This window comes from Amblyomma americanum, chromosome 9, assembly GCF_052857255.1.
Source record: "Amblyomma americanum isolate KBUSLIRL-KWMA chromosome 9, ASM5285725v1, whole genome shotgun sequence".
Taxonomy (NCBI): domain Eukaryota; kingdom Metazoa; phylum Arthropoda; class Arachnida; order Ixodida; family Ixodidae; genus Amblyomma; species Amblyomma americanum.
In genome coordinates this window covers 16,329,732-16,347,337 of record NC_135505.1, presented here as the reverse complement: position 1 = coordinate 16,347,337, position 17,606 = coordinate 16,329,732, and the positions used below count along the sequence as shown (strand labels likewise).

General features: G+C 46.5%; 1 protein-coding gene across 4 annotated transcripts in view; it reads left to right on the top strand.

Moving 5' to 3' along the window:
- The window catches only part of LOC144105749 (uncharacterized), an 80,461-nt gene that overhangs the window by 49,369 nt on the left and 13,486 nt on the right, over nt 1-17,606 (top strand). For 2 of the 4 annotated variants that reach the window (XM_077638854.1, XM_077638855.1), the window contains exons 4-5: nt 6,256-6,433; nt 16,369-16,488. In XM_077638854.1, the coding sequence (XP_077494980.1) occupies nt 6,256-6,433; nt 16,369-16,488 (298 nt within the window). The remainder of the gene's footprint in view (nt 1-6,255; nt 6,434-16,368; nt 16,489-17,606) is intronic. The other 2 variants (XM_077638852.1, XM_077638853.1) reach the window with 1 other exon arrangement.

Here is a 17,606-nt window from a genome sequence, read left to right as displayed (position 1 = left end):
TGACATCGCCAGAAAATGGATGGCATCAAGAAGATCCACCTTCAAGCTGGCATCTTTCCGGTCAATCTTGGCCAAAAAGCGTCTGACCAACAAGCTCCTAAAGTGAAATTTCACGTTTTAATGATTCCTGCATCTAGGGGCTGCAAGTGGCTGGTGCAGTTGGGCGGCAGGAAAATTACTTTTACGTTTTGCAGCCACGAAGTATCACAGGGTGCGCGGCACAATTGTCGAGAAATAGAAGAATTCTACGGTTCGCAGCACGCATCCGGGCATCCAGAAGGGTGAGGAACTCTGTGAAAAGGGCTCCGGTCATCCATGCCTTCTTATTCGCTTTGTAAATGACAGGAAGGCGTGGGTTACGCGAAAAGCAGCGTGGCTTCCAGTATTTGCCAATGACGGTAGGCTTGAGCTTCTCGGTTCCATCAGCGTTGCAGCACAACAATACGGTGACTCTTTCTTTGCTTTTTTTTCCGCCTTGACACGTCTCACCTTTTATGCTGAGACTTTTCTCGGGCTGAAGGTTGATGAACAACCCAGCTTCATCTGCGTTGAACACGTCCCTTGGCTGGTACTGAGCAATCACCGCCGGCAGAGTCGGAAGCCAGTTGGAGACCTGATCTTGGTCGGCAGACTTCCCTTCGCCGGAAACGGTTTTATACGACAGGCCATGCCGTGTTTTAAAACGATGGAGCCACCCGCCCGAAGCTTTAAAATCTTCGATGCCCAACGAGAGTGCTATCTCATCAGCTTTCTCGCGAACAACTGTCCCGTCCACGTTCATGCCCGCCACCCTTACTTCCCTGAACCATGCCAGAAGAACCTCTTCCATCTTGCCATGCTGTGCGCCCCTTGTTTGCTTCACGCCGACACCGAAGACTTGAATGTTCTTCTGAATTTCTTCTCGCTTGCTGACGATCGTGTTCAGCTTGGAGACAGGCAAAGTTCGCGTGCCAGGTCGACACGTTTCTTCTGCGGATTTTCGTCGACTTTTGCGAGGATGTCGAGTTTTTCTTTCAGCGATAACGCTTTACGCTTTCTAGACATGGTGAAGCGCACGGGTGAAACGCGGCACCAAAACAGAAGAAACGATAAGGGCGAAGTGCAAGCTGAACGCTCGAAACACCAAAATGGCAACGAGAAATGGCAAGCACAAAGCCAACAAAGCCTACAGCATCGTCAATGCATGCGCCAATCACTGCTTCTTGGTCACGTGATTTTACCGTGAGTACTATGTCTTAGGATAGATGGCGCTAAAAACCTTCGGTGCGCTTCGGTGCGTTTGGTGTGCGAGCTTGCGAAAATTGCTCCCAGAGGCCGCCACACTGCTGCAGGCGCTGTGCGGAGGCACGGCCAGACTCTAGCCGAGCCGAGCCAGGCCAAGCCTCGAGCATACAAAGCGTGCGTCGCCGCGTCTTTAGTCCGCCGTGCCTGTCGTTTCGCTCGATGTTAATTTTAGTAGCTCTGCCCACCCGCTGCAAAGGACTGGTTCTGATGTCATCATCATACAGAAGACGTTTCCGGGATCGTATTATCCAAACCGACGTGGAAATATGATCGTATTAGCCGTACAAAAATGCATTTACCTCTATAGGGCATCGGCCGGGAACGAAAAAGAAACGTATTATGCCGAAAAACGTATTTAGCCGAATCGTATCAACGAGATTTCACTGTATATAAGTCATACCGACGAAAATTTCAGAAAAAAATCGCGACTTATTTTCCAGAAAATATAGTAATGTGTTAGCATTGGAAAGGTCTGTGTAAGTGGCTAATAGAAGGCAGGTTGCCATCTGCCCACCATGGCAGGTAGCAATATGCCACCTCGAATTGTGGGGATCTGCCCCACAGTTTCTTTTTGTGGTTAGCTTTCCCGTGGTGCACCGTCCCACAGCGTTGCCTTGATTCGGGGCATGCCACGTGACTCTCCCTGGTTAACTTATAAGAAGAGAGGGTAACACGAGCGCGACACAGGGTGTTATTGCTGCCCTCTCGGGAGAGTGCACTCTCCTCGGCTGGGATCGTCGGCGCGAGTGCACGTGTCGCTCGCGGCTCCGCTCTTCTCCAGCGGGACAAGGAAGTGGCGGGGAGCCTCTTCTGCCTCTCGTTCCGTCCGGCTTTGGAGTATCCCTTGCTCTTGCGTGGGCGAACATTCGCTCGTAACCTTGCTGGTGAGTCGGACGACCTCGATTCATTAGCGTATTTTTTGCTAGCTGGCATTGTTGCTGTAGCAATAAATGCCTGTTTGTGTCAGCCAGTGTGTTGTTCCTTTATTCCCACAGAGCAAGGCCCGCCGTGGTCGGTTTGCGCTCGGTAGCATACGCGATCACGGGGGGGGGTCTGGCGCCTTTGAGCAGTGTCAGCAGCGAGTAAATGGGGGAAACTTATTTATCTCCCCAATTAAAAACCCACAGGATATAATGCCAGCCACCTCGGATATACCAAACCTTAGCACCGTATTTATTAGAATCTAAGCTGATAGTTTTTTTTAAAAACACAACATATGAAACTCTTAGGTCTGTTTAGATTCAAAGAATTTGTCGTTTGTTCATAAAATGCAACAATACATAAAAATGAAAAAAAGTAGCACGCAGGTGGCGCCCCCACAAAACACCAAAGAACTGGATTAACGCGATGGAAAAGAAGCATAGTGTAAATCTTTATTGATACTGGGAAAGGCAGATCAGGAAGGAATCGTTCTTTGATAACTCCAGAGGCAGTGCCCTGCTATTTGAAGCTAGATTGGGGTGTCTTAGAAGGCGCAGCTACAAAAAAATTTAATGAGGCTGACACGTGCTGTCTGTGGTAAACCTGTGGAAACAATTGAGCTCTTCATACTTGAATGTGATGGTATCCATCCGGATGTCAATGCAGGCACAGTCACTCTTCCTGAGGCCTCAGCGTTTAGAGATAACAATGGTCATGTAAATAAATCTACAGTGGAAATTAGCAAAAAGCGATTGGAAGATCGGTGGCTCAAAAGCAGAGGTGACATAAAGTTAGAGGTGTAGGAAAACGTATTTGAAGAAAATGGCGAAACTTAATGACAATTTACAACACTTAAACAAAAAAGAAAACAAGCCAAGCATGATAGCAACGGCCACCACCCCATTTCAAAGGGAATGCTCCTATCTTCCATCCATCCAGCCATCTAGACAATTGCACCTCCCAGTAGAAGATGGCACCCACCAACAGAAGATGGCACCCACCCAACAGAAGATGGCACCCACCCAATAGAAGATGGCACTCTAGCCGTTACTATCCATTGCTGATGCAGTTAAAAGCACACACGAGCATTGGCTGGGCTGTCATTTTGACCTCGTTTTCTCTTCGCATGGTAGCATGGTCATGTTCTGTGGCAATGCAAGTGATTCACACGTGGTTTTTCACCGACATTATGGCACCAGGCAGACGGTGTATTATGGTGCCGTCTTCAAGCAAAAAGTTGTGGTCACTGCAGATCAGTCTTCAAACCTGCAAGCTGATTGGGGTTTCCGTGCGGATGAAAAGAATGCTCGCCATTGGAGGGGGCAGCACGATGAAATTTTTGCTTATGCCGCAGTGAGCAGGGCCTTTACGGTCCCGAAGAAAAGTCGCCATCCCGAAGTGGAATCAACAGTGGCAGAGTTCGTGAAATTGCGGAGGTTAGTGACATTTCCAAAGACCACACGAGTGCTACAGGCCAAAGCGAGAGAGCTGGCAGGAGAACGAGGCATTCCACGGGATCATTGAGACATGTCAGCTAACTCCAACAGGCTGCATCAAGTGTGCGTCAGAGTTGTAGCTATTTGGATTTCTGCAGCCTGAGATGACATCCTGAAAAGCTTGGTTGCATGCTTGTTCCGAAACTACAGCATTCCAATTGCACTCGATGGCACAGGTGGTTGTGCACTGTACGAAGAGGACAGTGATAAAGAGGTCAGTGATGACAAGGATGAATTAACAGAAGCAAGTTTGGGGAATTAAATGCCGTTTACGTGCTATACCTGCTGTCTTTCTCAATTGTTTTTGTAGTGGGCTTACATTCAAGGAAATTTTTTATTCTATTTGATCTTTAACTTTCGGGTGTCGGCTTAGAATCATTGGTGGCCTAGATTTGAGTAAATACTGTATGCCACCTTGATATAATGAACTTTTATGTGTTTCCTTGGATATAAAGAACTTAAGTATGCCACCTCAGAGAAAACGAAGTTTACTGTGTCAGCCTCAGACATAGCAAACGATTTGCTGCTAACACGTTCAAACTATCCGCTGAGGATCGCCTCAGAGATTAAAAGCCTCTCTCTCAGTTTTCGCAAATGTTTGTCTCTCCGAAACATCTCCCCGTGGCGTTGAGGTTGCTCGCGGATAACAACATCGGTCTCGCAAGTTCCACAGGTGGCAGCACCTGCCATTGCAATGCAGTGGCGCATTGCTTAACTGCTCCACCACTGCTCCAGGAGTGGTATGAGGACTCCCAGTGATCTGTGAATGTAAAGTACAGAAGGACCAATTCCCAGAATGTCCAGTTCCAGCCACCGCGGATGCTCATTGGTTATGATGCGCGGCTGCTGACCTGGAAGACACGGGTTCGGTCCTGGCTGCGGCGGCCGAATTTCGATGGAGGCGAAATACTTGGTACCTGTGTACTGTGCGATGCCAGTGGTATTAAGGCATCCTAGAAGATGAAATTAATCAGAGCCCTCCACTACAGCATCCCTCATAGCCTGAGTCGCTTTGGGACGTTAAACCCTTTAAACCAAACTAAACCAAACCAGAATGACCAATTCTGCATGTTTGGAATTGATACCATTAATGCAATCGCTTCATAATTTAAAGGTGGAGCTTAAGTTTGATTTTGCCGATCTCTGTCTGAAGCCTGCTTGACCTTGAAAACCGAGTCTCGAACAGAAACTAGTGTGAAAACCGAAGTGCTAGCACACCTAATTTGCTTTTGGCGTAACCATGCTAAATTGTCTATTATTTTTTCTTGCTCACTGAAGGGCACAAATTTGGCGAGTAAACATGGTAGTAAAGTCTCAGGCATGGTAAAGTGAAATTGTAGTCCTAGATTGCTTTCCATAGATGGCTGCATGCTTTTTGTGTCGTTCATTAAAATACATCTTTAGTAATGAAATGGTCCTAGTAGAGAGCATTTGGCCATAGCAGCGTTATTTTTGTGGAATGATAACATCGTGTCACATGCTCAGTTAAGGGCATCCCGAATAACAAACACGCATTGCTGCAGTAGCAAGGACAATAGTCGAAGGCAAACGAATATTGAAAATGACAAATGTCTTCTTTGAGATGGCTTAGCCATCAGGCTTGTGAGCTGTGAGGAGGAGGAAATTTCGCAAAGGGACTGGAGCTGTAGAGGCTGTTATTCCCGGGTAACCCCATACGGCGCTGCAAGGCAGAGGTGCCATATGGGAAGCATCGGAGAGTGACATGCCCAAACGTGCCGCAAGCTGCGAGACAGCGAGGTACCGGTTTCTCTTTCCCCCCTGGAAGTCACCGTGCGCGGCAAATTTGAAGTGAGTGGCCAGCACAATCCCTGGTTGGACCTCTCGGGCTGCCCTCATGTGCTGCCTTTGTATCGGACCGTATAAGTGACAACTGTTTCTCGGGCTTTATTAGCCCTAGCGCTGCCGCTTGGAGGGAGACACCGACCCACCGTGAGTTGAGTGCTGCTCATGAGTGGAGTGAGATGTGTTGCGCGTTGAAGTCTCGCCGGACGTCGCTGTGCGAGAACAGGCACGTTTGCTGGTAGCTCTCGGGGCTTCGTGCCGATCTTGTTGTGTACAAATGCCTTGTATGTATTATACTCACCAACACCTGACCCGGAGTCTTTGCTACCGCCAAGAGAGCTGGCAGCACTCAGTCATGAAAAAGGTGGCGAGCGCTATGGGACCACCTCTATGGCACAACAGGGCAAAGCATGCAGTGCACGCAAGAGAGGGAAAAAAAGTACAGCTGGCATTGAATGTGGAAAGAAGTTAGCCCTGGTGGTCTAAAGCAATCTAGCATAGGTGCCTCAACACTTGTTGGAATAATAATGAATCCAAATATTTCATAGGCTGAAAAAAATTTGCATAATACTGTACAGAAATACCTGACATGAGCTTTTAACAATGTTTTTGTAACAGCATGCAAGAAAAAAAAGCATACAAAAACGGAGCGTAGCGTGGAGGTTTACCTTAAAGCTTTTGGCAAAACATTGCACAAAGTTGTTATTCTGCTCTGGACAGCTAGTCTGGGATATGGCGCCTCTTGTTGCAGCCCCTCTGACCTGGATGCGGATGATGAGGACAACCAGGAGTACGACAGTGCGGTGACGCAGTCTGACGGGGGGCGCCTCACCGAGGGGCCCCCTGCCTTGCTCTCTCCCCGGCCCTGGGCGGGGGAGAGCAACGACCAGGAGGAGGCTGGCAACAACCCTCAGCACCGAGCACTTGGGGTGCGCTTTACAAATTGTAGATTTCCTTTATGCGGTTGTTTGCAGCATACTGCTGGACCAGTAAACGACCCTGGCAGTGTGGGCATCATGGAGAGTAGAAAAGAAAGTGCAAAGCAAAACGTGAACAAAAGTGAGTTAAAGGTGCACTGAAGAGCATTCTGGAAAACTTCATTTTCGCTTTTATTTTGTTTTTTGGATTTTCTTGAATAAATAGTTTCAGTCGCGGACAACATAGCTGCAAATAAGCCCATGGATAAAACTACCATAGCACTTTTGCGAGTCTGCTGCCGCAAGGTGGTGTGCCCCACTGCCAGCTCCAGCGGAAGCGCATGCTTCATTTCTTGCGGTACGTTGTTGATCATGGTCCTCCTTTCTCGAATGTCCCCTGTTGGCCCCACTTCCCAGTTTTGCAGTCTTTTGATATCCAAGGATCTAAACTTTTTTGTGTCGTCTGTGGGATGCTATTGCGTTTTGTTGCAAGTGTTTGGTTCGCAAGCAAACCGCACATTTTCGAAGATTACTCCGTGTGTTTCTACGTATTACTCCGCTGGTGACAAAGCAGCAAGTCGTCACACGACTGGCTGAAAGGCACTCTTCACGTTGTTTTTTTTTTAAACTGAAGGCAGAGAGTAGGAGTCTTCCAACACCAGGAGTCAATATACGCAGAAAAAACTAAACAGTGAAAATGAATTTTTCCAGACCTTTAGCGAATGGTGTGGTGTAGAGTGTCATTGCTATGCTCGCGAACAGCTTTTCTTGGCTACGCGTCCATAATTTGTCATTCTGCCTAATAGTTTGGCCACAGAGTATGTGGTGACTGGACCCATTGCTCATTGCGCGATTGCTTCACTCCGTCACTGGTGTAACTGGCGAACTAATTTGTTGTAATCAAAGCTGTTTTGCCTTCAGTTATGTTAGATTTGTGCCCTAAATATTAGTATTACCAATGTTATGCTGTAGTTTAAGGGGAAACTATTAACTGCAACCGAGAACTGTATTCCGCAAGATGAGAAGAGAGGCTGTTTTTGCCCTGTAGCTTTGGCTCCATTGACGGAAGAAATCGTTGCAGAGCAGAGCAAGGGATGATGGTAGCTGGTTCCACTCGGCTATGGTAATGGGAAAAATTGCAACGTTGTAGGTGTTTGTCCTCGGGAAGTATTGTGTTACTGATTCTGTGTGCCCATGGTTTGTTGGCAGGGATTGTTGGCTGGGTGTAAGGTGCAAATCGGGAGAGTTTTAACTGGCCTGTTTTGTAGGTGCATGCCAGATAGTGCAGCACATTGTTATTCCATGCAGGAACTTTTCCAGCACTGCTTTTGAAAATTTAAACTGAGCACCACGTAATTTTTTTTATGATGCTGGGATCTTGAACAGCTGCCCTATACAGTAAAGCTTGTTAATTTGAACTTGAACGGGATCGGAAAATTGTTCGAATTAAGCAAAGTTCGAATTATTGAATGGGCGCTAGAATGAGCTGTCATAGCACCCCGCCCCGCAAGCAGAAACCCGAGGCAGTCACATCTGGACTCGTTGCAAGCTGAGAGCTATTACACGTTTGTGGCGGGCAATTCTGAGAATTAAATTGATCCGGTCCTAATGGCAAATGAAATAAATTGATCGGCCAGTTATGCGCCAGAAACAAGTACTGGAATACATTCGTAGGAGCAGCGAGCTTTTGTGCTGGAATATATGGCACTATTTATGCTCCAAAACATGTTTATTTACTAGGAAGGGTTGTCAAAATTAAAAGTAATCAGCGAAGTGCATTTCCTTGCGTTTCTTCTGCCGAGATTCCATCAGCATCATCTGCAGCTTGCCCAAAGCTAGCTCCTGCGCAACGCCAGTGTTCTCATTGACAGAGAAGTGGCGTGCAACATCGAGTGCCGGCGCTACTTCACATGCACTTGGCGGTAGCATAGTCTCATCACCGCCGTCGGACTCATCACTGTCGGCTGTTCTCACTGCACTTGAGCCCTGCGACGTCTGCTGGGAGCGTGCAGCCTCAATTATATCGGCGTCACTCAAGGGCTCCAACATCTTCACGCTGCTGTCCGTGTAGCTCGTGGCACCAACAAAAAGCATGACTGCAGCGGCTGAACTGCGTTGTGTACACGACGTGATCGCAATCCACAACGAAAACCTGGAACGGCTTGCGCCAAAGCATCAGCAGCGAGGGCGAGTGCTTCGGCAGCGAAAACCTGCTACGGCATGTACTGGAACATGGGATCTGTGAGCCTCATGCACTCGGCTTTTTTTCTTTTTCATTGTTTTACATCTCTGGTATATTTGAAGCGTGTTTTACTCGTTATGGCTCAACTTCTATCTATGAGGAGCGGTGTCCGCCAGTGGCTCCTAGTTCGAATTAACCGTAGTGGATGCCGACTTTTCGAATTATCAGGAGTTTTCCCCCTTTGAAATACACATTGCTGTGCTGGAACCCGGGCATCAGTTCGAATTAACAAGCTTTTACTCTATTGCCGGTTATAAGTCGACCCCCCCAACTTGCAACCCTCCGTGGCAGAAAAAAGTTCGACGCTGATTATAAGTCGACACTCCCTCCCACCCTGCACTTTTACTCACATATTCTGTGCTCCCTGCTGCGCCAGACCACTGGAATGCATGCGGGTGTGCACAAGGCAGGATTCTGAATATTGGTGTGGCCGCATCTGCATGTATAGGGACCCCAACCTAAAGTTTGTCGCGCGACGACAGCGCTGTGCTCCTCCCGTAGCGGTGCAATTCTGAAGCGTCGATCGGGCGCGGCGGCGCCGTGACGCTCTGACTGGCCGTGTTCGCGTGCTGCGCGCGCTTTCTCTCTCTGCATGCTGCTCGCGCCAGTCTCCTCGTGGGTGCGGCGGATGCGAGCACAGCCTGACGACTGCACAGTGCGCCGTTTATGTCCATCAGTGGGCAGTTTTTACACGTTGATCGAAGTGGCATGCGGCACCGTGGTAAAGGCGGGGAAGCGTCTTGCTTGACTTGTGGGCTTCCCTTAAATGACGCATTTGCTTACTGCCATGTGTGCTGTCAACAGAAATTACCCAGGTGGCAGGGATCGTTCAATGCGAAGTAACGGTGCCGTATCGGGCGCTGCAGTATTGATTAAAAAATGGTACTAATGACCCATCACCTGCAGCAACAGGAGAGAGCGCTGGCGGGCACTTAATATATGTGCACTTACTCGGCCGACACCATGTAAACTGGCAGCGCATGCAACTGTGAAAGTGAGGATGGCAGACACGATTCCACATGTGAACTAACATTGTGCTTGTATTGTACACACGCGGTAACAGTGTGGCTCTGCAGATTACAGACTTATAACTGTAGACCTCGGGCGGCCACACAATAGTGTTACGCGCTCCGTGATGCGCATCAGAACTGAGTCATGCCAGTGGTTTATGAGTTTAACATCCCAAGGCTGTACGTAGATTGTGCGCAAAGCCATTTTTGAAGAGCTCCGGATTAACAGATGTTATTTTTAGTTATCTGTATGGTAAATACGCCATCTGCTATAAATACTACCATACGGCAGAAGCGGCTAGGCAAGTGCGACACCAGTAGGAATGGCAATGTGTTAGCATATTGGTCGTATCAGCCGCACGCCCATGCTAAAACTCTCAAAGCTCAACAGAATGGGATTCATTAATGCGCACCGACATCGCGAAAAAGCTCAACAGAATGGGATTCATTAATGCGCACCGACATCGCGAAATGCGCTTTCGTATATCGCACAAATCTAAACGCGGCGCGATTAGACCTGTGACACTGGGGTGAGCAGCCTAGTGCCAAAGCCATTGAAACACCACGGAAAGGGAAAAGAAAAAGGTAGCAGAAACATGTCACCAGCACGCATGGTGGAAGCAAGCAGATCGAGGTGAGCTAGTACAATTTGAAGACATGAAGAAAAAAAGTGCGAAACGCATTCGTGCCACAGATTCGTTTGAAGGTAGGCTTTAATTTCAGTTTTCACTTTGTATGTCACGTGGTTATGCACTCTGGGCACAATACTAGGGCGTGACGAAAACAGCGCCCTTTTGGACTGTTTGCTTGACGCCACGCACATGCGCTGCTCCATCTCTAAAGCATGAGAGCACGCAAAATATATACGCACCAGTGTCAAAGGGCGAGGAAAACCCTTGAGCAGGCGCGCGCCCGCTCCTCTCACAACGCCATTCGAGCACAAGCGCAGAGAGCATAACGTGCGCGACGCAAGCTCCTCTCACAACGGCGCCGACTCGGGAGCCAGAAAGAACGAGCACGCGCACGAAACTAGTTTCCTTTTTTTGTGCGGGCGAGGCAGACACACACAAGTCAGTGGCGAAGCTCGTCGTCCTGCCCGATCAACTGGGAGGAGTCGCTCGGAGAGGGTGCTGTGCACTGGCGTCCACAGCGCCCTCTGGCCCGGGTTGTGTCCCCTATTTTCGGTAACCTTCGACACCAGAATCCGAAACTGTCGAACCGTTAGCTGTTCTGTTTGCTGCTATTCAGCTGGCCCACACATGACGGGGCTGTTTTGTCGTCTGTTATCTCTAATGGTTGCTGACTGCTGGCTTTACACGTTTTTTTTGCTTTGAACCACACATTCCTGTTCAAATTCTTGTGCATTCAAGTTTGTTTTTTAAGCAGATCACTTTCGCAGCGTGTCTGACAACTACCATATTTACTCGCGTAATTTGCGCACCCCCTACTTTTTATTCAGATTTTTTTTTAAACTTTTACTCTCATATTTTGCACTCGCTGCTGCGCCAGGCCACCAGCATGCACACGGGTGGGCTGAAGCCAGGCTTAGGAAGATCGGCGCGCCGCGTCGCTGTTTGCGGTTTCGAAATGTGAGAGTTTGCAAAGGCATGAATTTATTTATTTTTATTCAGCATACCCCTAGAGGCCCTCCTTCGGGGGTATTATATGGGAGGGGGATCAGTGTAAAAACATGTACAAGGAACATCTTTTACAAGCAAAGGAACAATAAACAAGCTAGGTATAACATAGAAAAAATAATTAAGCACCAGAGATAATTAAAAACCAGGCAATAAAAAACGCTATAATACAAATGATAGGTTTAAAGAAGGTTAGGCTTAACGGAGATGTAAAATACTACAGTGTACATATTAGGCATGAAAAGAACAGAAGTAATCGCATAAGTACAGCAACTGGAAAAAAGAACACTCAAAAATTTCGAACACTACAAGCATTTCAAATGCCAGCGTCGCTCTGGATGAGAGCAAGAAATGTGGAGGCATTATATTCAATGGCTATGTGCGCTGGTAAATTGTTCCATTCCATAATAGTGCGTGGTATGAATGACTTCGCAAATGCAGATGAATGACACGAGATGCGTTTAACTTTGCGCGGATGGTCGAGCCGTGGAAAGAAGGCTTATGGTGATTGGACAAAATCGTGGTGAAGCGAAGGATCGTGATACAGCTTATGAAAAAATGCTAGTCGTGATAGTTTACGGCGGTAAGACAAGTCTTCTAATTTGACGCGATTCTTTAAGGCAGTGACGCTGGTAGTATGCGAGTAGTCTGAAAAAATAAAATGCGCAGCATGGTTCTTCAAGGACTCCGTGTTAGCTATGAGATGGGCTTGATCAGGATCCCAGATGGCTGACGCGTATTCAATCTTCGTACGAATGAGTGTGATGAACGCGAGTTTTTTAAGGCGCGGGGGAGCCAGTCTGAGGTTATGTTTTGGTAGGCCGAGGGAGCGGTTGGCGGATGCTAAAGTTAGATTAATGTGGTTAAGCCATGTTAAGTCTGATTGCAGGCGAACTCCGAGGTACTTTTAAGTAGTTGTAAGTTTGATAGATTCATTATTTAGGAAATAAGCTGTTAGAATGCGAGAACTGCGAGTGAAAGACAAAAAGCTTAGTTTTAGAAGTACTAAGTGGCATAAGCCAAGATGTGCACCATGCGGTTACTACATCCAGGTCAGTTTGCAGACATTGTTGGTCAGCAATAGAAACAATATTACGGTATATTACGCAGTCATCGGCAAAGAGCCTAACTCGAGAGGACACAACCTTAGGTAAATCATTAATATATATTAAAAGGAGTGGGGTACCAAGAACGCTTCCCTGGGGTACCCCAGAAATGACTTTAGAATAAGTGGAGCTGTAGTTATTAGTGGAGGTAAACTGAAGTGTAGCGTTGAGAAAGTCCGCAATCCAAGCAATAACAGCCGGGTGAATATTCAACTGAGTTAGTCTGAGCATAAGCCTATGATGAGGAACACGATCAAATGCTTTCGAAAAATCGGCAAAAATGACATCAATTTGACCGCCAGTGTCGATGGATGAGTGCAAATCATGAACGAATCCTGCAAATTGAGTGTCACAAGAGAAGCCCTTGCGAAAACCGTGCTGGTATTTGAAAATAAGATTGTTGTTTTCCAGGTACTAAAAATTTGACTATGAATGACGTGTTCAAGAAGTTTGTAGAAGGTATTTGTTAGTGAGATAGGGCGATAATTTAGCGGACATGAATGATTACCTGATTTGAAAATAGGTATCACATTAGCAACACGCGAGTCATGAGGTATGAAACCAGATGATAATGATTGAGAGAACAGGGCAGTTGTTATTGAACAAATGGAGTGCAATGAGCTTTTAAGTATCTTATTATTAAAGCCATGTTGGTCAGAACTGGTAGAAATCTTAAGGTTATTTAGTAGGCAAAATATGCCAGTTTGACTAATATTTTGGACATTGATATGTTAGGAAGATTATTTAAGCCAGGTGCTGAAGAGATGTCCTCGTTAATGAATACGGAACAGAAAGCATCGTTAAATAGCTGGGCACACTGGGTTGCAGAAAATGGGATCCCATCATTATCAGTAAGAATTATATCAGGATTGTTATTAGGGTTGATCACTTTCCAGAATCTGCGAGGGTTATTTGCTAGCATAGATAATAAGCCCTTGTTGAAAAAGTGGCGTCTGGTTGACTTGAGGGACGTTTGGTACAGCGTATCGGCTTCCTTGTACTTTGTCCACGGGCTTAAAAAATCCGTCTTAATAGCTTGTCTGTAAAGGCGCTTCTTTTTATTATTCAGTCGACGAAGGTGCAGATTTATTCGCTTTGATTGTAACAACTGGAATAATTGTATTGATAACATTAGTAAGGGTATCTTATAAAAGTGTCCGGTTGTTTTCGACAGAATGAGATAAATAATCATCTAGGAACTCCAGAGAAAAAAAGCTGCAGTTTGTTACTAATAGTTGCATAGTCTCCTTTGTTGTAGCATCGGATTTGTTTGGTTTTAATTCTTCTTTTATTAAAAGAGCAAGAAAGATTGCCGGTTATGATGGCATGATCAGAAAGTCCGTCCAGATGATTTAAGTCAGAGCAGATGTTGGGATTGGTTCTCAAAACAAGGTCCAAAATGTTAGTAGTACTAGTAGTGGATTGCGTAGGCAGATGAACGAGCCGCGCCAATGAAAAATCAAGGCAGCAGTGGAGAAAGGCACGAGCTTCAGTGTCACTGAGAGGGGCCGCTCATAAGAGCCAGTTAATGCTAGGGAAGTTAAAATCGCCGAAGATGATCAACTTACTGTTAGTAAAAGGCGTACACACCTCACTCACAATTCGAGAAAATTCTTCCGAGAAGCCAGTTACTAGGTCAGGGGGATGATAAAAAAACGCCAATTATTATGCTATTTGCCCTGCACCACCGCACTTAGAGTAAAATGAACTCCAGAAATGAATTAACAATGACTGGTACAACCATAAGTTCTTTTCTGATAGCGAGAAGGACGCCGCCTCCTCTGACCCCTGTACTAAAATACAATCATCATGAATGGTACCATTAAGCCATGTTTCGGTATGAGCTACCAGCGATGCTGATCATGAATCAATGAGTGATGAAAGCACGACGCTCTTCCGCAAGACAGTTCGGATGTTGGTGTACAGAAAGCAAACATTATTCACACGTGCAGATGGACGTTGGCATGACAAAGAATGCAGACAACATCCGAGAGAATGACTGCGTGAGCGATGTCATTGCTTACTGCGCCGTGAGACGTATACCGCCTGATTAGCATTAGTATCCCACTCGTACTTACCATCATTGATAAAAAGCATGTTTAAAACCAGACGCACATGGTCGCCTTCTTTTTTATTCGTCTTACAAAACTGCAGAAGCTTGCGACGTTTGACACGGATGGCCTCGGAATAGTCTCGCGAAATGCTGAAACATTTGTTTTTTAGCTTCAAGCCCATACTTATCACTGCCTCTGCATCGTTGTCGTTAAAAAGTTTGGCGATTATAGGACGGCATTTGTCTGACGAAAAGCGACCCAGCCTATGTGCTCTGGCGATGGAAGAAGCAGTGACACCAAGCTTCTCAGTACAAAAGTCGCTAACGAGACGTTCTGAGGTCTCGCAGTTTTCAGACTTGTCAGCATCGTCGTTACCAAGAGTACATTTGACCTTCGAGCGAGGTTTTCAAGGTTGTCAATTTTGTCCTGCATTTTACAAATTCCTTGATCAACATTCACGGCGGCTGGGACATCTGACAAGGATCCAGCCTTTGACTCAAGCTCCTGGACGATCTTGCTTAGGACTTCCAAGCCAGTTTTAAGCGTAATATGAATACTTAGAACTTTGTTAACAGCTTTTCCCTCGGCTCACTAGTGCAAGTTTCTGAATCATGCAAACACTGGCGCATTACGTTTAACTTAGATAATTAGTATGCCCAGCGTCTAGACGTGCAGCTACCTCAGCCAGCTTGCCTTCCTGAGCCTTGGTCATAGGTCCGGGATTAGCTTCAGTATCGTCGCCAAGCAGCAAGAGATGCCGAAGGTACACCACTACAGCATGGAAGCGCTTTAAAGAATCCGGGGGCCACGACACCGCCACAAGACAAACATCGTCACGATAACACTGGGCACCATTGTAACTAACATGGAAGTACATGTTGGTTCAGCGTTGTGTCATGAAGACAGTGCCGTGACCCGAAGGGTTGTCGAAGTGTGCGTCCTTATATGGGGGCGGGGAAGGACGAGCCAATGCTGTTCCCAGTTGCCACCCAAAAGCGAGCGGTTTGACCAGTCTTGGCAGGAGCAGTTGCTGTGGGCTTGATGGGAGGGTGCAGTTCGCTGATAGCTGATCCAGCGAGGCAAGGCCATTTACCCGGCTCGCTGTCGCTGGTCGCCGCTTTCCCAGACGAGCAGTTGTGCACGTGCCCAAATCCAAGAACTGTTTGCTATTTGGGTTGCCGGTAGTCAGCCAGCCCGCATGCAAGGGCGCCGTTTTATCACCCATTATCTCCTTTGCCTCCCACCACTGGCTTCGTGATTGCATCATTTCGCGTTTATTGCTTTGAGCCTACATGCGCTGTCATGTCATCCCACAGTGGACTACACAACGCGGGCCCAGGCGGGAGGGGGTATGCGTCTTATATTTGGAGTCAACTTTTTTTTTTGCCAGCGAGATGGGGGGTTTACATATAGGCAGCAATACAGATTATATATAGCATGTTATGACCTTTCTAGAGTTCTTTTAGGATGTGCTCAGAAAATTTTAGCGTAATTTGTGCACCCCGTGCTTGAATCCTTAATTTAAAGGAAAAATGTGCACAAATTACGAGATTAAATACAGTATTGCATAATTATGTACTGATGGGGCATGATTTTATCCGCAGCTCAGTCGGAACTACTTTTGACCCTGCACTTAGGTCGACTTTACAAGTCTGCATGTTCGTTGTCTCTGATTAAAATTCGATCAACCTCCCATGTTTGGGAGGTCATTTTTTGAAAAACAAAAAAAAACATTGACTTTGTATGGTAAAAGCTGTGTGCTTTAAATGGTATTTTGCTGGTGGCAAATGAACCACCGCAGTGGCTGCAGCAAGTTACCTTATCTGGAAACTGGATGGCAAAGGTGCACTGTATCTGGAAAGCTAAAGGTGGCCGTACATTTTCTACATTACTTCTAGGGCACCATGGTGCAGGAGGCCGAGCGTGTGCAGGAGGAGGTGCGGCGGCTCGTGCAGCTGCTCAAGGAGAAGGAGCTGCGCATCCACTCGCTCGAGCGGAGGGTGCTCACAATGGCCAAGGTGCGTGTTTCTTCTCCACATTAGTCAAGGGTCCTCATCTGCACAGTCCTATGGACATAAGCAATCTTTATACGACATTGCTCATAGGAAACTGTCAGATACAGTAGAATTTCAATGATACGATATGCGCAATGCTTTATATGGCCCAAGTGTACTGGAATCTTGCAAGAACGCTGACATCATCTTAATCCATAAAAAAGGGGATGTCAAGGACTTGAAAGGTTGCAGATTGATCAGCTTACTGTCACTTGCCTACAAGGTATTTACTAAGGTAATCACTAACAGAATCAGGACAACCTTAGACTTCAATCAATCCAATGATCAGGCAGGCTTCCATAAAGGCTACTTGACAATATACTATATTCATAGTGTCAATCAGCTGATAGAGAAATGCGCAGAATATAACCAACCCCTATATATAGCCTTCATTGATTACGAGAAAGCACGACTCAGTGGAAACCTCAGCAGTCAGGTAGGCATTATGGAATAAGGGTGTAGGTGGGCCTTATATAACAATACTTAAAGATATCTGCATCGCCAGGAAGGAAAACCAGCAGAAGAGCACGCGTACACAATAGAAGGAATTCACACAGACGACGCTGGACAAAGCGTCGTCCCCAATAAATTATAAATCTAAATCATAGTCCTTCATAAAGTCAGCAATAAAATTGCTTGTAAGGAAGGGTGGAAGGGTGTCAGGCAGGGAGACACCATCTCGCCAATGCTATTCACTGCCTGGTAACAAGAGGTATTCAGAAGCCTGGTTCGGGAACAAATGAGCATAAGAGTTAATAGAGAATACCTTAGTAATCTGCAATTCGCTGATGGCATTGCCTTGCCAAGTCGCTCAGGGGATGAACTGCAAATCATGATAAATGCTTGGACAGGCAGAGCAGAATAGTGGGTCTTAAAATTAACATGCAGAAAATTAAAGTAACGTTCAACAGTCTCTGAAGGGATCAGCAGTTTGTGATTGTTGGCGAGGAGCTCAAAGTGGTAAGGAAATATGTCTGCTTGGGCCAGGTAGTGACCGCAGATCCGGACCACAGAAAAAAATGACTAGAAGTATAAGAATGGCATGGAGTGCATTTGGTGATTTAAAAAATTTGTGTGGTTAA